Source organism: Vidua chalybeata, chromosome 2, assembly GCF_026979565.1.
Source record: "Vidua chalybeata isolate OUT-0048 chromosome 2, bVidCha1 merged haplotype, whole genome shotgun sequence".
Classification (NCBI taxonomy): Eukaryota; Metazoa; Chordata; class Aves; order Passeriformes; family Viduidae; genus Vidua; species Vidua chalybeata.
The window spans coordinates 68,729,579-68,751,114 of NC_071531.1; the positions used below are offsets into that span (position 1 = coordinate 68,729,579).

The following is a 21,536-nucleotide window of genomic DNA, read 5'->3' on the forward strand; positions in this document are numbered from 1 at the left end:
AAACAATTAACATCTGGCAGCGGTTTCATCTATAAAGCTGTCAGAGGTTTTCCCAACCCTGAATTCCCCTTTTGACACCTATATTTCCTCTCTTTAAACTCAGTCTCCTCTTTTGCATCTCTTGAGTCTGTGGAGATTGAATATCCCCTCTGCAATCCTGTGGCAGCAAATAGGTGGCTCTGTACCAGCAGGCCACTGTGTGCAATATGAAAACCAGGCTTGAATACAGGATAGCACCTCTAAAGAGATTACTTCCATCAGATGCTACAGAGGAAAACCAAAGCTGGGGTTATCCCAGCTTCTGCCTTCTCATTCCTGAGGTGGAAGGCAGGGCAAGGCCAGTAACCTTGGTCTGTGTTTTGTTGTCCCTGCTGATGGCTGATCTGCTTCTCCATGTTTTCAGAAGCCTACTAACTTCCCAGGCATCTCTGTCCAGTTCCAGCAGTAGTCCTCTGCTGGGCAGGTATAGGAAAGATCAAACATGACCATTTGCCAAGGAGAAGCCTACCTTTCACAAGGTCTCTCAAAGCCTTTCCACTGATAGCCAGCTCTCCCTTCCCCTCAGCTGTCCTTGTTTTGTGTCAGTGAGAGGAGAGCAGTAAGAAATGGAGATGGCCACAGGCAGCTCTCCAGGCAGTTTTCTGTGAGACTGCCCTTCTTTGGGATCAGAGCTTTGGTGGCTAAAGGGTGCTCTCATGAGACCAAAAGTAGAAATCAAGTGGAAAAGCACTGTAACATTTGCAGATACCTTGTTCTTCTGAAAACTTTCCAGTCAGTCATTCATTCCTGAGGATAAAAGCTGTCTTCCAGCAGCATGAGCCTCCGGCCTTGTGGCCAACATGTCATCTCCTCCCCAGACAGAGTTTCACTGCTCTTTGATTTACTGGAGAATATGATGGAGTTGGGAGTTCAATGATCATGGAAACCCCTTTGTCCATTGTCCCATTCTCCATCTCTTCCTTTCCACAGACTTTCCACAGCTGATTGCTACTTCCCCATCTCTCACTTGCACAACACAAAGACTCTTCCAGTAGCAAGCACTTCTGTGGGCACTAAGGCAGGAACACTGATTTAGTAGCTAATACTGGTTTCAACAAAGAACACCTGACTTGGCTTTCCATTGTGTGAAATGTGACGGGAATACAAGAAAAAAGGAGTTCATGCATGCTTCAGGTTGGAGAGCCACTTTGGAGGTACAAGTTGATGTATCTCCTGCCCAATGGGCCAAGCCCTCCTCATAATGGGATTAAAAAGAACAAAGATGGGGCCATCAAAAGGCTGACTGCAACATTCCCAGCCACTACATGTTAACAGTACTGCTGTAGAAATAATTCATTTTTCTGATGTGCATTTTAGTTTTCATCCTGGCTGAAATACTAGAGGTGATATAAATATAAACAACACTGGAGTCTGCATAAATATGCACTCATCATTTTTGAGAGTGGGGGAAACCATACTTTGGACACTTCACCCATCCTTCCCCTTCCACCACTCTCCAGATATGCATCCATCCTTAGCAAAATGCTGACAAATTGCTGCAGAAGTGAACTCCCTGTTTAAACAGCAGAAACACTGAACTGAGAGTGACAGAAATTGCTGCACAGGAGTAGCTCTGGAGATGCTTGTCTCATGGAAAGCTGGGGAGAGGAAATGGATGAGTGGACTGTGCAAGAAAAGCCTCCGCCCTTCAGTGAGCTAAGAACAGCTGTTGTTGATGATGATTGCTTCCTAATTAGCTTGCTCTTGTATAAGCTTGATAATTTTATGTACCTCCAGAGGAGCAGATTAGCTCTGAATTCACATTGTATCCATTTGTGAAGAGTACCCTATAAATTATTTACCTAACTCTCAGAAATATTAGATCAAGAAAACTCTAAGTCTGTCTAATTACATGGCAGAATAACACAGGGTAGAAAGGCTTGCTGCATTTACAAGTGCAGAGAAGTGATAAACTACTTTTGGAAGTTGCTACACATATCCCATGATGCTACAACCTGCTACAGGTTTACAGCTGTGCTCTTAGTAATATTTCTCCGAATCAGTTTTTGTATGGCAGAAGCACACAGAAATCTAGCCACAGATTTGTCCTTCAAGAGGCAAAAAAATAACGCAATAACAAATGCAGAATAAAACTAAAAAAACCCAAGTAACTATCTTCAAATACATAAGGTTATCATGGCCATAATGAAACAAAATGAATTTGAGTGTATACTGGTAAATGGCTCTAAACTTCATAAAGACTCTAACAACCTCTCCCAAGTTGCTGGCTCTGAATCACTACTGGTTTAAGTAGAATAACACAGTGATGAATCAGCTATGCTATAATTTTCACTCCATTTTTTGCTATGCTAGTACATTGTTACTTCATTACTATTGAACTGCTATATTTTCTCTGTGCTTTGCAACCAGCAATCTGTTAACCCATGGTGAGCCTGTGGCCAGTGTAGAAGAGCTGATACTGAGTTTCGTGGCAGTAGCACCCCAGTTCTTATTTGAAAATGAAAGCAGACATAGCACACTGTAGTATTTACAGGTCCCTTTACAGGTCCTTATTTCAGGGTGAAGGCAACTTTCAGATGGGAAAAAACAGAATGGAATCAATTAATGCCAGCTTCAATTAGGAGAAAGAAAATGTAACACAACATGAAATTGATATGGAAGAAAAGGAACTAGAGAGAAATGAGTCCACAGAGAGGGTACTATGAAGTGCAACGGGGACATCTTTCCCCATCACTGATTGCAGCGTACATTGGCAGTGGGTGCTAGACCCTGTTTTGAATACATCTTGGTCACTTAGGCTTCTTTTATCTCCTATGGTATTAGAAAAATATTTTGGCTCTTGCTGGAGTCAGGCTACTGAATGCAACAGATCTTTTGTCTGGTTCAATATCACATTAATGAACAAAGGTGCAACTGAGAGCAGCCACAGTTCAATCAGCAGTTTTAATCTGTGAATACACATTAAATGTTTATTACCCTACTAGGTATCAATAAAGCTAAATGGCACTGTCAGGAGCAGACACAGGTGTGGGAATAAGTTTGGTTAGAAACATGGGATGTGAAGAAAACCAAACAAGAAAACAGCAAGACTTTGCAGATGTGAGCAGAATACCCAAGGCATACTGTTTATACATTTCAATTCTTCAAGAACAGTGCTGGGATCAGGCTCTGTGAGACAGAGTCCATAACACATGGAAAACTCCTCCCTTTCTCACCTCTTGAGTAATTTCAAATTCAAATCCCCTGACTTTACCAAGAATTTCCCACACTGTTCATATCTTGACTTTCTGCTTTTGAGCCAGGACTGGTTACGCTGTTTATTCAAATATGATAAAGAAAAGCTTCCCTAAATCCCCAAGGATATGCAATTGCCTATCAACTGGTAGCATCTGTCTGTCCTGTGGCAGGAAAACAATCCAGAACTTAATAGAACCTCTTCCAGATTGAGTCTGTCACAGACTGGTATCTCCTTTTTCCAAAGTCTGGAAAAAGGCATCATGAGATTCCTGTTGAAATGGACTTAAGGATCTTTAAAAGACACACAAGGGGAACTGTAGAAAATTCAGAAGTCCAGTACCACTAATGGAGTAGTCTGTACCTCATGTTTTGTAACAGAGAGATTAGCAGGGGACACACGTACCATAGTAAAGGAAGGTTTAATGGTTGAAAGGTTAATTCTTGATTTGATTTGTTTCAGAAGTATTGGAGATTTGATGGAGGAGGGTGATGGGGTTGAGGATTAAGAGGACTCTGATCCAGGAAGAGAATGATTACTGAGATAAGCACTCATGTACAGGGAGAATCTCATGATTCTTCACAAAATATATATTTGTTTGATTTTCTTGTAATGCTTTTTTGTGGCTGGCTCCAGTCAGTTATCCTCACACTCCTAACAGATGCAGATTGTAGCTCTGTTGCCGCCTTCCCCCTGCCCACGCACCCTTGATGGGCTACAAGTCAGTTAAAGGCTGTGTAGATGGATTTGCTGTGGAAAGATGATAAAGACAGGGGGGAAAAAAGGAGGAGGGAATTTAAGAGTGAGGGAGAGCAGATGAAACCAAAATCCAGAAGCTGAATCCCTCGTGCTGAATGTTAACTTACAGAAAAGTAACCCAACAACCTTGAAATAGAGCAAAGCCCAATTTAAATTCATTACATTTAAATTAAATTTAAAGCCCATGTAAATGATTGACTTAGTTAAGAATATGTCATGCAGAAGAGAAAAAGGCAGCAGCGACATGCCAGGCAGCTTTGGCTAATTTTACAATTCACAGCAAAATCTTTATACTCTGATTGCAATTGAAAAAAATACGCATATAACTTATTAGCATCAATATTGGAGCCAGAATTTATACTCCTTCCCAAGAATTCACTGAATGTTCTGAAAACTTCACACACTTCATTTATTGAAATGTGTCTACTTTGCTGGGGTAGGACAGACAGGGACCTCCATTGCAGGTATAGGAGAGAAAAGAAAAAAAAAAAAAAAAAAAAAAAAAAATAGAAAAAAGAACATAAAAAGAATAAATGCAATAATTCCTAAGTGGAATTTTGTTTCTCTCTCAGGACATAGGCTCTGAAGTGGGTAAAAATGCTGCAGGATCCTTAACTACCATGATCTTAATTCCAATGCAAAAGAACATTTCACTTTTACTCAATTGAGAGAAGAGTTAGTGCATTTTTGAACCTTTTTTTAATCTTAATCTACTGACAGTTACCACCGACACCGGTGGGCACCAGGTCACAGTTTGAAGGATTAGGTCACTGGAGCTTTATAGAACTACATGATTTGTAAGAATATTAATGATAACATTAATAAATTAATTCAAAATATGCTCTGTGTGTATCTATGCCCTCCCTGCTACATCACATAATGATTTTATTGGGTTGGTTTTGGTCTACTGCACCAAAATTGCTTTTGTTTATTTTTTATGAGAAAAATGGCCCCGTATACACATTTATAATGTTTGTTATATTCCAGCATGCTTGCTAAAACTTAGAAATTCCAGAAGTATGACTGTGGAACCGATTTTTTAATCTGTTACTACGTGGTCAGAGTAGGATGATTAAGAGGAGACTGAGTAAAATACAACTATTCAGGTCACATAACTGTCTCTCATAGTTTTCACTTCAAAGGTAACTTTTTATTTTCCTGCATGAAGTGCAGATGAGCACCATGGCTGAGTGAGGCATCCTACAGTTAGTTTGACCTAAATTTGATGAATAAGAGATTGCCCCAGTGAAGTGCCTCAAAGACACACTCTACCATAAAATTGGGAGCAGCCAGGGATGAGAAAATACAGGTGTTTGGAGGGAAATGGGTTAATACTCATACAGAAAAGCAACTGTTTCTGCTGGGACTCATACATTATTTTTTTCAGCAGCCCCTCCTGAAGTGTTATTACCTGTGTATCGCTTTTTTGCTTTTCTTGCCATCATTTTTTCCAAGATGAACAGGAGCTGGGTATATTTTGTAAATAGAACAGAGTAAAAAAGAACTGTACATGCTTCCCTCTAAATGCCATAAAAAGAGCCATGCTTTATAAATACAATTGTTTTGCTTCATTTCATCTTCTTATTGGTGCTGGTTCCAAGCAAGTAGGACTTCAAGAGTTGGTCAATTTAATGCAAGAGGAATGAATGATGCAGAAGCTCATGAGCTCTGTTTCTAATTTAGGCTGTGCTGCTGGGAATCAGGGGTAACACAGCTGAAAACAAAGGACAAACCCTTGCATGAAAACAGCACAAATTCAGAAAGTGCCTCTCTAAGTCCTGGTGTCACTCCCTTCACAAGAAGCCAATCTGCCCCTGAGGCAAATGCTCGCAAGCAGTATTAAATAAACAAGAAGAGAAAAATAATTTACTTAGAAACCATGTGTCTTTTTCCAGGAATGCAATGGCTCCTTTTCCTTTCTTTTTACTTTATCTCCTTTTTTTTGTTTGTTTATTTGTTTTGTTTTTTCTTCTCATATAGTGTTGCCATTGAGGCAGGACAGGAACAGAGAGACTCCAATTCAGAAGGCGAGAAGAATTGAACTCATCTGATTTATTTCAAATACATCACTCTATTTATAGAGAACATTGTGCAGACCAATTTCATTGGTCTTAAAGTAAAAACATCTCACACCATTGGTGCTCTGTGAATGACGCACGGTGGCAGAACATATCTATAAACAATGTGAACAACAAGAGAGATAGTGAATTATTTACATTCCTTTGAAACTCTTTCCCAGGCCCAGCCTGGTCAAAACCTCTCCTTTTCTCTCTGACTGAACTGAGAATATCCATAATATAGCATGTAGTGAATCTGCTGCCATAGGAGGCTGCAGGGGCAGGTTGTATCAGCAGGTTAAACAACAGGACAAATGCATGGACAAAAAGGTCACAAAGAGATATGAAAGAAAACAGGAAGAAATGCATCTCCTCATGTCCCCATTCCAATGACTGTGTATGCTGGAGGAATACAAGGGGAACTGCAGAAATTGTCCAGATTCTTTTCTGAAAAAGCTTTTTTTTTTTTCTGCACAGGCTGCAGAAAAGGTACCGGCTCAGATTACTGTTCTCACCCTTGAGGGAATTGCTTGTACTCATGGATAAAACCTCATCCTCCTGAAGAGCCAGAGTTGCATCAGGCTGCTACAGGACAAGAGCCTAAGTCAGGGGCAGACATCATTCCTTACCCAGTGAGTGACATTTGAAAATTCTAGCAGTACAACCATTCAAACTCTATCTTTGGAAGTTGGTGGATGAAGGGGCTTGAGGAAGAGGTCACACATGGGAAACTGTCTCCCCTGAGTCTTAATAGATACAACACTGGATAAGGCTGCAGATGCAGCTCATTTCCAGTACAACCCAACAGTGACATATCATCCAATGCTGAGTTGTTTCCTCCTGCAAATAGGAATCTGGATTATCCACCAGCAGCACTCTCCTTCTGGTTTAGTAACACAGCCCTGGTCTAAAATTTGCACTTGAAGCACACCAAGCAGTAGTTTGTTCATTAAGAATAGATTAATGCAAGCAAAGAGCACAGATCTCTTTCCCTTACTCCCTATGTCACGACTCTGAAGGGCTTTCTCCCACAAAGGCTCATGGCTGAGGTGCAGCACTGAGGTGCAGAGCCTCTTTAAAAGATGGCAGTGCCCTACTGTTTGAAGAATTGCTCTCAAAAGTAATCAAACGTCTCACAGAAAGGGGTCTTGAAAGCTAGGCACACCAATTTAGAGATTTAGCTAGAAGATTTTGACAAAGCTCCTTTAAATGGAGCAGATATTTGTCTCAGTGAATGGAAAAATACAGTACGAATTAAGTCTGCAGAATGAGAACATTGGAGGAAGCGACCTGCATTGACTGGTAGCCAATACTGCACCTCTCATGATGTGTAACTAATAACAGAACGCTAGACATTTGGCTTGCACATTAAATATTAATAACATTTTTCTTCTGACTCATCATTAAGCCAGAGCCTTACTGCACAGAGCAAACTGATTTATAGACCATCCGTGGCAGGCTCCAGTGCTGCCCATGGTGCTCAGCTAAACACCTGCTATCCCGAGCTTTGGTGAGCAACCAGCAAGCGAGCCAGGTCAGAAATGGGAGGCTTTGAAGTGCAGGAAAACAACAACCCAGGTAGGTAGACAGACAGACAACCCACTCTTCTGACGGCACCCCTGCCCACAGGTAATAGATAGCACGTGAAACAAATCTCTGCGAGGAGCTCAAATCCAACTGCTTGGCTCTGAGGTTGCGGCAGGTGCAGCTGGTGTGCAGTGTGTTCCCCTGTCCATTTGCTTCTCAGATAAATCTGGTGGCACCTCTGATCTTCTGGGGAAGCCTTCCACATGCAAGAGAGCACTCTCAGAACACAACTATGACTGGTACTATTTTCATAGTGAGGAAGAGGACCTACTACTCTCCTGAAAAAAGCCTAGTCTCAGCCTTGTTTTTTCTAAAAGGGAGTCTGTTCCTTTATACCTCTTTCCTTCATAGACAAGGTGGTTTCTACTTCAGAACCCTACACTGCCTGCAGCTAGAAAGAACTGTTTGCCTGATCCATGGAGAGCATTTTACAGGGAGATTAAAACAAGCCATTTCTGAAATACAGGACTCAACAAACTATAGGTGATGTATAAAAATTGGAAAATGCTTTCAGTGATTTAGCGACACCCTATCAAAAAAGCAGATTGTCTTAGAAGCTTCAAATATGGTTTATGTGAAAGAACCTGGTGAATTCAAGCAGTACGGAATCCATTTTGAAAAGGTGAAAAGAAAACTTGAGAAGTGCGTCAATGATGAATTAGAAACGTCAGAAGAAGGTCAGATTTTTAAAGGTGCCAGACATCTCCCAAAGAACTGTGCTTTCATTTAAAAGACTAAAAAATAAAAAAAGTAGTAACTCTCTAATCCTTTTTTTCCCTATGATGTTTTCTAAATGTAGGTAGATCACTAGAGGGTTTTTTTACACACTGTGGGGTTTTTTAGAGAAAGAGATGTGATTTATTTCATTCTGAGGACTTTGGGGACAGGGGGTGAGATGGGAGAGAGAAATGTGAAGAATGCCAGACAAACCCTTCATACTTCCCTCATGATAGCTAGGAGTACTCTTCCTTCACTTCCTGGTTTGCAGAGATCCTAGATCACCTGTCAATATTTGTCAGAGGATACTGAGACAGTCCAGGATTCAAAAGGCCAGAGGCATATTCACCTCCCCGGTGATCTTTAAAAAATGACTAGAGAACTACTTGTGCTCAAATTTCTGGGTCTGTAAGACAAAAAGAGGAAACTACACAGGCCTCCTTCCTCATCTCTCTGAGATCTCTTGTGGCATAGAGTGACACAAGGACAAGCTTGTGTCCACCTATATGAGTTGGCAAGTGATAAGTGCACGTCTGCATAGGCACACAGACATAAACATTTATGATTGCTCCCATTAAATTCATCCTTTCTTTCTCCAAGTCACAGAGGATAAATGCATGCCTGCACATCCTCCATCATTTTCTACAGCCCACATTTCCTTCCAAACATAGTGCTCTGTTCTGCACAAAGTAGCTGTGTCACTGATAGAAACTTCCAGCATTCCTCCCTCACCCCTTTTTATCTGTAAAAGGCTCATTAATACCTTCTACATAAAGGTCCCTACCTACAATAATATTGCTGTGCTGCTCAACAAAGATTGATGTTTACAGGAGAGCTGTGCCATACTGTCATTATTCCTCTTAAGAAACCTGCTCCAGAGAGTTAGAAAGGTATAGACAACTAGCAACTTTTAAAATAAGTGAATAAAGTGCATGTTGTGATTCACCATTTTTGCTCTTTTTTGTTCATATTGTTATTATCATCTCTGTTTTGCTAATTTGCAGGGTGTCACTGTCACACAAGAATATGCCAGCTTTTCTCACATTTATCTTGTGTGTTGCCCTTTATTGCTCAGCTGTTTTGGGGCACAACAATGAGACAGCTTTCTAAAAACTGGTACTTTTTAAATTGCTTTCTGCTCAGAAGCAGGGGGTAGGTCCTGTACCTGTTGGCACAATTGCTGAATCAAAGCCTGCCAGCTACAGAGCTGTCTTCAAAACTCTCATCCCCTATCAAAGCATCACGTGTTCATGTAAAAGCACTGCCAAGGTTTGGATCATTACCCAGAAACAATTGTCAATAAAATAGCATTTGAAACAAATCAAAGCACCAATAAAAGATATTAGTTTCCAGATGAGGTCTGTGTGCCAATTAAAATACTTCAAGATCTATGCAAGAAGATATCATTTGACCATTCAAAGAGCATAAGGAAGACAACCAGGACAGAGGGGAAAAAAGAAAAAGGGAGCATCAAGGGGAAACTGATCTCTGCATGGGATTTGCGCTTCAAAGGAACCAATTTGTGTTGATGAGTTGAACATTTAAGAGCTGATAGCATGTTGTGCTGTCTAATATGACATTGGTGGCTATGGGATTTCTTCAGCACCAACTTTATTCACAAAGATCCAAGTACCAGATAATGAACTGCACAGATAGGTAACGTTTCTCGGTGTCAGCATTAGAGGCAGCAGGTTGTCAACTGAGCTTTCTCTGTTCCAAGGCTGAAGACTGGGAGGAACTCAGTTGATTGGTTCTTTCAGGAACCCTCTACACACTGTATATTCTTCTGGCAGATGTTGGGGCTCACAGAGCATCCAAGCCCTCATGGGCTTTTCCTCTGAGATAACTCTGCCTGTTCAGGCATGATGAGTGATATGCTAGGAGTCCCTGCTCCCCAGGAAGCTACTGGAGCCAGCATCTCCCTGTGCACCCTCCACAGCACCTCCACTGTGGGAGGTGCCCACACCTTGCATTGCCCCCCTCTGACTTCCCTGTACTGTCCCAGTAAAAAAGTGGGGTTTTTTTGTTTGTTTGTTTGTTTTTCTGTTTTGTTTTTGTTTTTTTTCTGGGTGGTTTTTTTTTTTTGTTTTTGTTTTTGTTTTTTTTTTTTTTTTTTGTGATTACTCTCCTGCCCCCTCATCAGTATTGTCTTGGGTTTTGTTTATTTCACAGTCTGCTCACCTCTAATGGCTAAGCCAGAGGGGAAAAAAACACATAATCTTGCTAAATCATTCCAATCTATCTGCCTCCTACTCTTATGATGTACAGCTAGCATTTCAGACAGCAAAAAAGGCTGATAAAGTGTAACCAATAATGCCAATTTCAGGAGAAGAAAGCTTCGAAAAAGTAAAAAGCCAAACCCCAGCACATAAGAATGAAATAATTGAGCCATCTAATTGCCTGCACTGAATAAACTGTGAAGCAGGACCGGTGGTGATAATTTCTAAAAGATTTAGTTTTAAAATATTAGTAATACAGATAAGGGATTAACATTAAGACTGTAGGTGACTAATCTTGACTGTGCCTTTTTTAACAACTGCATTGCTACCACCATCGTAAAGGAAATTAGCAGTGATAATTAGATCAAATCCTTTATGTCAGTAATCCCACTTGAAGATATTTTCAGAAGGTTGGAGGTTTAAAGCAATTTCCTGTGTGTGTCCGAGACTCATTAATTAATATTGATATTTAATGTATTCCAGGCTTACATTTATTTCTTGGTTATACTCAGAGCTGCGCCCAACTAACTCATCTAAGATAATAGTTTAGTCATACTAGAAAATAACTGTCTATTCGGCATCAAAAATTATCCAGCAACAAATCAGAGACCTATAAAATTGTCTTACCTAACAGAGAATTTGGTTTCTCTGTATCTAAGCAATTTATGTTATCTTTTTTCCTTCCCGTGGAATTACCTTTAAAACACTGCATTTAAAGTGAAATTAATCTCATGTTGTGACAATATTTCCCCAATGACTGATAGTGCTTATCTCATTAAGACTTCTCTAAAGATCAATCTTTACATTTCTGAAAATAAACATAGGGTCATGACTTTCTTTTTAATAATTTTAAACACCTTTATGTAGAGAAGGGAAAAGGGAAAAAGGGAGAGAGAGAAAAATATTCCAGATTCACAACATCCCCCCCCCCCAAACAAATAAAAGTATAAGACTTAAAGTATATTACTCAAAAACTTCACAACTATTGAAGTCAATTGTATGATTCTGAGGGCATAAACAACTATAATGCCATGGTCCCTTCATGTTTTTGTTCCTAGTGGTTGAAGATCTATGAAAAATCTCTCCCCTCACTTAGCTCCTTATTTCTGGGCACCTCAGTAGGGATAGACTAAACCACAAAAAAATCAAAGAAAAGAAATTATTATTTGGTTAAATACCAGTCTGCCTATCTCAAACCTCCTGCCAAGGGGCTGTACAAACTCAGATGAGGAAAATACTTCAAGGTTCTTGGAAAGAAACTGTACCACAAAAACTACCTTTGAGAGCTGCACTTTGCTGATCGTTCACCAGTCTGACAAAAGCAGGAATGGCCACTTACCTGCAAATAAAAAGAGAAAGAAATATCCATGATTATTCATGTTTTTAAAGGAAATTACACTTTTTACAAAACGAGGAAGAATAAAATAATTGTGGTGCACTGGCAGACTGCATGTGGGATGCTCAGGGCTGCAAAGGCAGGGAATCAGCCTGAACGTACAATGGAAGAACTGTGGGATAAAGTCCGGGCTGAAACAGGGAAGGATAAGATTGGAAACCATGAGATTTGTAAACCAGTAGCAAAATATGAAGACATTTTTCTGCCTGCATTGGTGTCCCAAATAAAGGCAGCAGTCACATTTTCTGAGGTTTCCTTCCTATTTTCTGCCTTTCAACCATTTCTGCTATGAAAATCTTCCTCCAATGTGCAGGTTGAATGTGTCTCATTCTGCAGATTGAAGGATTTCATCTCCGCAATACATATTAAGTTCAGTGAAATAATTTATGAATTCTTCCATGACATTCTTCTCCTGCCCCCTCTCCATCAAAAAAAAACAAAGAAAATCTGAAGAACCTGCAAACAAATACCTTTCTGTGCAACTTGTGTACAGTCCTATTAGCAGCAACACAGCAGGCCATTGATTGGGGAGAGAAAAAAGGCTTTGTTTATGGCAATGGATTTTAATCCTCCTGGTGATAGTTTATTTCATTGGAATTTTTGCAGAGGTTGGCTATTACACTGATGGAAACCCTCAGAATGGACTGATTTTAAAAGGGGTGGGGTGAAAACAAATGTCAGTGCTTGTTTTTTGAAAAATATTGTTATTAAATAATTTGAAACACATTGATAAAACATGTCTGAGAGTTATGCTGCAGTAATTTATAATGCAAATTAATTTTCTATTGACAAATGGTAATTTAATCCAGTGACTAACTTCAACAATTCCTCTGCTGTTGCTCTTTATTTTTTTTTCTTTTTTTATTTTTTTTTTAAGACATAATATATAGCATATGAAGCAGGATACGTGCTAGGATAACCAGATGCTGTGCTGTTTACTGGCTTCAGACTTATTTTCTGTCTAATCTCCCCAAAGGATACACAACTGGGAGTAACCTAACCAGCTCCCTTATCATCTTTAAGTATGGATCAACACTGGGAAGTATCCACAGGGAATCCATTCTGCATAAATACTTGGTCTCAAGTTAAGCAGTGTCTTTTGCATACCTGAAGTCACCCTCTCTACTCCCATCCCAAGAAAATCCCCATGGGGACAAAACCCAACACAAATCCCCAACTTTCTTGAAATTAATTCACCTAGATGATTTAAAATAGAAACAAGGTCATGATCTTGTCCTTGACATATCCTTAAGGAACAAACAAAGGACTGAATGCTTGAGCCACCCATTGTGCTGTCTATCCTTTTGCAAACACATCCCGAGACAGATGTACCCATCAACTTAGAGATGCTGAGCCCTTGGCAGTAACACTGCAGAGCTCCCAGCTGTAATGGGATACTGGGAAATCAGATCATCCTACATTTAAACTGATTTCTATCACTGATACTCTTTGTGGTTCAGAAGCAGCATCAAGTGCAATAACATGCTGCTGCATGGTCACTTAATTCTAGAAGTAAATTCAATATTTACTGGCATCCCCTATCCAAAGATACAAAGTGTACACATGTATTGGAGCTGTTAGAATTACCTTTGCAATGCCTCCTGGGGAAAACCAGACCAGCTTAGGCATCTGTCTGGGAAGAAGGAGTTGTCATTCTCACCCTGTACAAAATTGTTTACAAATTGTTCTGTCGCTTGCTTTGTATTGCCATTACGGCCCAGTTGCTGCCTTGAGCACTTGTGGGTTTTCCTACAAGAAATAAGAGGGGCCTATTCCCATTGCTTACAATATTTTCAAAGAAGGAGCTGGGGTAGAACAATGGAAACACAATGTCTTTGTGACACCACCTGCATGTAGTTAGAAGGAGGTAAGGAACAATGCCAATGTTCTTCTGATATGTCTAGTGGAAAAAGATTCCTTAGGGAAGCTGTCTCCCAGGTGTACTATCCAGAGCCCCATTAAGGATTCCAAAGTTCTTCCTTTAAGGTACAATTTTATCAATTTATTTTGGAGCCTCTTTTTCTGGCTGAAGGAAGTATGAAGAGGAAAATATGAACACAAAAATACTGGAGACATACGAATTTGGTTTTAAACTTCTGAGTGGATTCAGTCAAAGTTCAATGGGTTCAGGACAGGATAAATGTTGATAGAGATTGTCTGACAGGTGTTATCTTAAAAAGCAGACCTGAGTGATAGAATATCTGGGAGCTGTGTTCAGTGTTCCCATTGGCTCATTTCATGACCCTAGCTAAGCTTGTGCCCTGTCCTGTTAAATGATACTCATCAGGACAGTTCCATCATTTGTTAAGTCTGTTAAGATGTTTCAGGAGATGAAAGGTACTGTTTTCTATCACACAGGATGACCAACTGGCAAAACTTTATCGCTGTAACTGAAACACAGTAGGGCCATGACAAAATCCACCTTCTGACTCAAAGTAAGGACACAAACTTTGGTTGCATGTGTTGTGAAAAGGATCTCCCTCAATTTCTCCTAAGGAAGTTGTTCCACTTCAGTTAAACAAATATTACTTGCCCAGAGCAAGACTGAGTGTAACTCTGTGGTAATTAAGGCTTCCAGTTCTGGTTTCAGGGAAATGAACAGGATTTTACATCTTCAGTTATTCTCCCCACTCCTGTAATGAAAGTTTCCCTAATTCAATTCAAGCTTGCCAACATCTGCAGGGTAGGTGACACGAATAACATTGCGTTTTGCAGCAGATACACGTCTTGTCAAAAATACTTCCTCCAGCTCTTGTTCCAACACCATCTGTGGGAGAAACTTGACTGAGTTCATTGCGCCTCTACAGAAATACCAGCGGCTGAGTGTGGTGGTGGCTGAGAGAGACAGTGACACAAACTGCACCCCAACACCCCTTCTGCCAGGGCCAGGCTCTCCCTGAGGATTTCTCTCCACAAGCTGACCTATCCTTTCCCTTGCTTAGCTGGAGAATCTTGATGAGAAGAGAGTCTGCGGTGGGATGACTGCAAATGTAATGCAATCAGAAGATAATGACTTCAGAAGGAGAGGGGAGGGAGGGGATAATCAGCAGAGGCAGATGAACTCCCAAGATATAAGAAAAAAAGGACTGTTTTCATGCAGATGTCCCTAGTAATGAAGAATGAGAGAAGAGGAATACTGAAAAAGAGGTGAAATGGAAGCTGATCTGTTTCTAAATAGCACTATTTCAGAGTATTCTATGAGGTGCAAGTTGCTTCTTAAACTAAGAGTGTCTGAAAATACCCCAGACAAATTCAGACCTCTCAGCCATCTCTCTCTCTCTATTATACTCATATCCATACCACAATTTAGTTAGCTTGGTGGGAATTGGGGACAGGAATATAAAATATGCAGGGAACATCCCTGTCTCCCTTCAGGCTCAGGTTGAGCTAGGTGTCTATGAAAATATTATGCAAATGTGACAGTGTTTTCTTTGGGCAAGCCATTTAACTGGAGCTTTCAACACCTCAGAAGCCTGGAGACAAAGGGTGCGGGTAATGATAAATGCAATTTATTTACAATGAGCATAAAAGAGAAGGTGTAGGCAGATGCTCCTACAGATGATCTCTCCCCTGCTCACCCTGCACACTCAATCACAGACTTCAGCCTTTCCCTCATGATGCCTGCATGTTTCCCAGGGTGAGAGGTTTCCAGGGATCATTCTACTCAGAGAACGGTCTCTCCCCATTCAGATTCTGCATTTTGTATTCAGGTATGTGACTTCCACAGACAAGGAGCTTTAACTTCAAAACAGTAAATGACCTGACCTTGGCAAGCCTCATATAAATTCTGACCCAAGGTTCAGATCTGGAAGAACCTGTGAAGATTTTCAACTCCTTTGATGAGAAACTAGGTATGGATGCAGTAATACATCACTCTTCTACAAATCCTCCCTAGCCTAATTGTATCAATGCTTAATGGCAACAGCTTTAAACAGTACACCTTGCACTGCTGGATGTGCAACTACCAAATCTAATAACAGACTGCTGGATATCACAGGGGGCTGCTGTGCAAAAAAAAAAAAAAAAAAACCAAAAAAAAAAAAAAAAAAAAAAAAAACCAAAAAAAACCAAAAAAAAACCCCAAAAAAACCCTACAAAAAAAAAACCCCAAAACAACAACAACAACAAAAAACCAAAAAACCAAAACCAAAAAACAAAACAAAGCCAGAAAATCTTCCAGTGCACATTGCTAGAGCCCGTGTTGTGGCTGATGAAATTAGAAACCTTGACTTCTCAGGTGGTTCTATACCTCTCCTTTCATATTTGAGTGTAGGTGTTAGCACCAGCATCCTGAACAATTCCACCATGCCTCTATGCTCTGCCGCTTTTCATTCCCTCAGCAGATGAAGTAGCTCAGCTATTCTCCTTTTCCTGTACTAAATGCCTGCTCTGTTAGAGACTGTTGGCATACTTGCATCAGCAAATTAAGCTGGGATGGCTGAGGGCATTATGGCCTGCAGCTCTCCATCAAACCTCTCTCCCAGAGATTTCAGATTTCACATAAGGGACAACCAAACAGCTCCTGGTCAGCTGCTGCACTTTACAGCTCACTCAATTAGCATGAATCAACTTGATGTCAGCTTACTTTACCAGGCTGGCTGTAAAACTGTTCTAGGGAAGGGACTGCTTCATGAGCCATTCAGCTGTCCCTGCTGTGGGGTGGCAACATCTGGCAGAAGCTCAATGCTGAAACCACTTGCCCCCCACAAACTTCATTAGTTGCTGAGCGAATGAAAAAAAATCACAGCCTGTTCCATCCCAGAAATAGCTGCTCTATAGGAAGAATAGCAGGTGAGGTGACCTCTATACAAACAGGGTTCCAAAGGATAATCAAACATAGAAAAGGTGTAATGAAGTAAGTTATTCTTTATTATTATTATTACCTCTGGGATCAAATACTCTCTTAAAAAAATAATCCTTTTTAATTTAAGTAAAACCACTGCTTATAAGTATGTCAATGGCATTACTAACTATGCAACAATTTTATGCCAAGGCACTATTAAAAATTAATTCAAGACTAAAGTAGGTCTAATAAAGAGTTAATAAATCACTTGGTCTCAAAAAATATTACTTAGAATTATAGTTTGCTGAAAAACTTCACATTACTTTTCATTAATGCCACATTAAATAGTTGTGTAATTAGAAATTAACTCACAAGGTGACACAATTTACTCGTCAATGATGCACAGGATTCATATGGCACTTAGCATCCCCAAAAGATCCCAAAATACTGTGTTAAAAAATGTGCCAGGATCCAAGTGTTGCTACATTCAGCCCAGGATTTCAGCCAGCACTGGGCTGGAAGCAGTTAAGCACTTACTATAGTACATCAGCACTTTTCAGGAATTTAAGGAGCCTGAAGAACACAGCCCTCGACTCAAGGAGGGATGCAAAATAATATCATTCTTCAGAAATATGGTTGGGACACAGGGGTTCGTATTGTTTCATTCACAATAAATGATGATGGCACTTTTCCAAGGCTGAAGAGTACCATTACCTGCAGCCTGGGCCATGGCAGCAATGTGACTTCTCCTTACAACACAGCCCATCTCAGGGCAGGGTTTCTGCTTTTGGATTTATTTGTGCAATTCCTTATAGTAGTGTGGGGTTCCTTGAAAAAGACATATTTGACTGACTACACTCAATCTCATCTAGTTTACTGAGACTGATTGAATTAGAATCAGCAATAATGAAATTAGAAGTAAGACAGTTATGACTCCCATGGAAGTTGCATTTTCATCCCGTTAATGTACAGGGAAAGTGCTAGCATGAAAAAAATAATTCTGTGTGCTTTGGAACCCCTTTCTTCCCTTTGACCTTGTAGTGCTTGAAGTGCACTTATTGTAGTTTATTAAGGCTGTGTGATAAGTAAATTAAAAACCCCTACTTTGGCTTCATCTTACAGAGGAGAAAGACACACAAAAATCAGTAAGTTTGGGACAGAACAGGCAAAACCACCTGATCCTCATATGCATTTTAACAAGTAGCTCATCTATCACACTTGGAAATTAGGAAATGTAGAGTGGATTAAAAATCTTCCTTGGGACAGAGCACGTCTTTAAAAGGAAACAAATAAGCCAGATCACTGAACTCTACCCTGGACAAGTAATGCTCTGCAGTGAAGAAGCTGGTGCTGAGATTTGGCTGGAAGTATCTCTGTCTGCATTGCTAAAGGGCAGAGCCAGGAAGTGATCTCTAGTGGATGCTACTAAAAAGAACACACCCTACACACTCAATGCTGCAAATGATGCCCCTGCCTGTGTTTGAAGGACCACAGGTCATGCCTAAACCACATTTGTAAGAAAGTAGGAAGAAGGCTGTAATGACTTGACAAAAATAAATAAATAATTTGCAAGTACTTAGCCCTCAGACGAGCAACAGACTGAACAGATTTACAGCTACAAATGATTCCATGATACTTTAAGATTTTTTAAATAAACCATTTCCATCCCTTTTTAAAGTCACAAAATTAAAGAAGCAAAGATATGTCCTCAAATGCTTCTCCTTGCAAACCAGAATCAGATTCTGCAAGTCCAGTTTCAAATTAATTTGTCTATGGTTTCCTTCAGAAGTTTCAAATGCAGTGTTTAAATGTAAGAGCCTCCCAGTGAGGTGTATGCTGTAACAGCTTGAGGCAGTTTGGATGCAACTCCAGAGTCACCTGCCATGTGTTTCCTCACTTGCGTGAATGAATCTTTAACTCCTTAAAGCAAATCTTGAGTGCAGGTATTGCCAAATGTGAATGCAAAATTTGTTGCCAGTGAGCTTTACCTGAAAGCTACTCTTTCTACAAACCTTCCTCATCATAAATGTGCTCACTGGAATAATCATGGGATATAGATGCCAAGAGAGTGTCAATGCAATCAAGACAAATTGGTGAAAGAACTGAGAAAGCTACTTGACAGCACTCATCCAGCTTGGATAAAGACTACTTAAACATTCCCCCTGCTTTCCTGCACCTCAGGAGGTCCCTTGGCACCAGAGAGCTTGTGCTCTGCCTCACACAGCGCTGCACCCCCCACGCCTCTACCACCGACCGCGCAAGGCTCGGCTACCTGAACTAAAACATCTGCTGGCTGGCTGCAGCTGGAGGCTTTTATCACAGCTGCACACCAGCCGTGACAGACGGCTGGGGGACACGTTTAACCAAAATGTTACATCTTTCCACTGGCATCTCAACTGGGGAGTTCAGCTCCCCGATTCCACTCTGCAGTGACATCAACCATGGGCCGTCAGGGCAGATCGAACGCAGGAAGCCTTTAGGAAGAGTTGAAAATTGTAATAAGGATATTATCATGAATCAGCTTGGGATTGATTAAACACTATGTCATTTTGGGATAGCTCAGCCTCTGGGCCACAGACTGTCAAAATGAGAAATATGGACTAAAATACCTAAAAATGGTTTTAAGCTGAAGCTGAATATAGTTATGAAAGAAACAAAATTATACAACTGCCAAAACCAGCAAGGGCTTCAAAGCAGACACCTAAGGCATTTAGATCTTATATAAGATGTCCTCAGGCACTTGACACATCTTTTATGGTACTTGTGAGCAAGCTAGGTTACCATGTTAAGTCCTTCTATTGAAATTCTGCCTTCTGTCCATTTTTACCACCCTAGACACTTTCCCTGTCTCAAAACACTGTGATGTCACTGCTGACATTTTAGGATCTTAGCGGAACCCAGCATTTCCTTGCCTATTTCTGACAGTACCAGCTGCTAGTTATTTAGCAGCATAATTTTAAAATTATTTGGAAGAAGCTGACTGTTGCATCTAGCATGGTATAAAAGACCAATGGCTAAAATCTGAGTATTAAAATACTCAGGATGACTGTAGCCAAAGCTTCTGTGCACAAAACCTACAATGCCGAGCCATTAACATAAGAACATAGCCAAATAAGTCCACTATGGTTTGGCAAAGGATAATTATGGTCATCACACCTACAGCAACAAGACCTCCTGGTCATTCCTTATGAGATGAGCAGCAGAGGCAGAAGCCAAATTCAGAATCTGTTTGCTATCTTGTTTCAGTGTAATGCAGAGGTTTCAATAAATACAATTTATTTAATAATGTGGTAAATTGCAAGCTCTACTGCTAGGGCCGAAGAATTTGAAGTAGAGTTGGTTGAACACTTCAACTCTTATCTGGTCAAAATGTGATTCTTAGTGTAAGGCAAAACACTTCAACTCTCAGGAAGACTGACAGAGAGACCCAAATCAAGTACTTAACATTTTCATTCCAAAAGAAGAGCAGACATTTTAACACAATTGTGCTTCATTAGAATGCTTGAAGAGTTTTGGGTATAATCCAACATGGATCAAAAGCAAAATTCAGAAACTCGGAAGTTGTTGTGATACAAAATTATCATTCTCCAGCCTGCCTGAGTTTTGCAAAGGCTGGGGAAGGGGAGGGGGGGAGGGTAGTTGTTGCTTTTTAAGATCAGCATTAGAAATGGAGTGATGCCAGAGAAATGAGATTCAAAATTTAAATGTGACAAGGTTCAGAGGTGTGTGGGCTCAAGTTTGTAGTCTAGGCTGTTAAAGCGATAACAAAGAGCCTTAAAGTGACTTCTAAAATTATCCCTAAAAATTAGAATGTCTCCTCAGAGACAGGGTCCCAGTGTGATCTTTGCTGACAACAGCTCTGAATTCAGCTACTTAGGGACAATCTCTATGGATTCCCAGATATGCTGATGAGCTGGCAGTTGACAGTGTGTGTGTCAGGGATAACATTTTGTCATATGTATCAACTATGACATTTAATTTCTGCATGAAGTTTCTGCATTTATTTTCTGGATGAAAACTGTCCAGTCCCCTAAAGAAATAAAATGCTTGTTAAAACCAAGAGGCTGTTTGATCTTCCCTTTGCGGAATTTCAAGCCTCTGACTTGCAAATCTTGTTCAACTATCATCTTTGAACCACAGTACTAGCCTTCTGTTTGCACAGAGGCTTATGCTAAGTTGACAGATTCCAATGGCCCAAATAGGCTGCCTTCTCACTGAGGGCAATGTCTTAATGGTACAAGGAATGAGAATTAGATCTTTGAATTTATAAGTGCCTTTGCATTTAGAAGAAGGCTCTTAAGTCCTAAATAAGATGTACAACATTGCCAGGAGGAAAGGTACATGCACTGATCTGACTTCCTGTCCCAGCTCCCAACACTTGTCTAAGTGTTTTTGCAGTTGGTTTCACATTTGAGTACAGAAACATGCCTATCCATCAGCTGTACTGGGTTTGTATGGCCAGGTTTTGGTAGCAGAGGGCTACGGGGGGTCCTTCCCTGAGGATCTGCCAGAAGCTTCCCCTGTGTCCGATGGGGCCAATGCCAGCTGGCTCTAAGACAAATTCACTGCTGGCCAAGGGCTGAACCCATCAGTGATGGTGGCAGAGGCACTGGGATAACATATTTAAGAAGAGGGGGAAAAAGCTGCACAACTGCAATTGCAGTGAGAGAAAGGAGACAGGACATGTGAGACAAACAGCCCTGCAGACACCAAGGACAGTTCAAAAGGAGAGGAAGAGGATGCAGGATGTGCTCCAGGCACCAAAGCAGTGATTCCCCTGCAG

The 21,536-nt window shown here is 40.6% G+C and overlaps 1 protein-coding gene across 9 annotated transcripts in view; it reads right to left on the reverse strand.

Annotated features, from left to right (window-relative positions):
• LSAMP (limbic system associated membrane protein) overlaps positions 1-21,536 on the reverse strand; it is an 888,518-nt gene that overhangs the window by 424,993 nt on the left and 441,989 nt on the right. For 2 of the 9 annotated variants that reach the window (XM_053931642.1, XM_053931687.1), the window contains one exon: positions 11,852-11,913. The exons of the other annotated variants lie outside the window; for them this stretch is intronic. In XM_053931642.1, the coding sequence (XP_053787617.1) occupies positions 11,852-11,913 (62 nt within the window). The remainder of the gene's footprint in view (positions 1-11,851; positions 11,914-21,536) is intronic. 9 annotated transcript variants of the gene reach the window in all.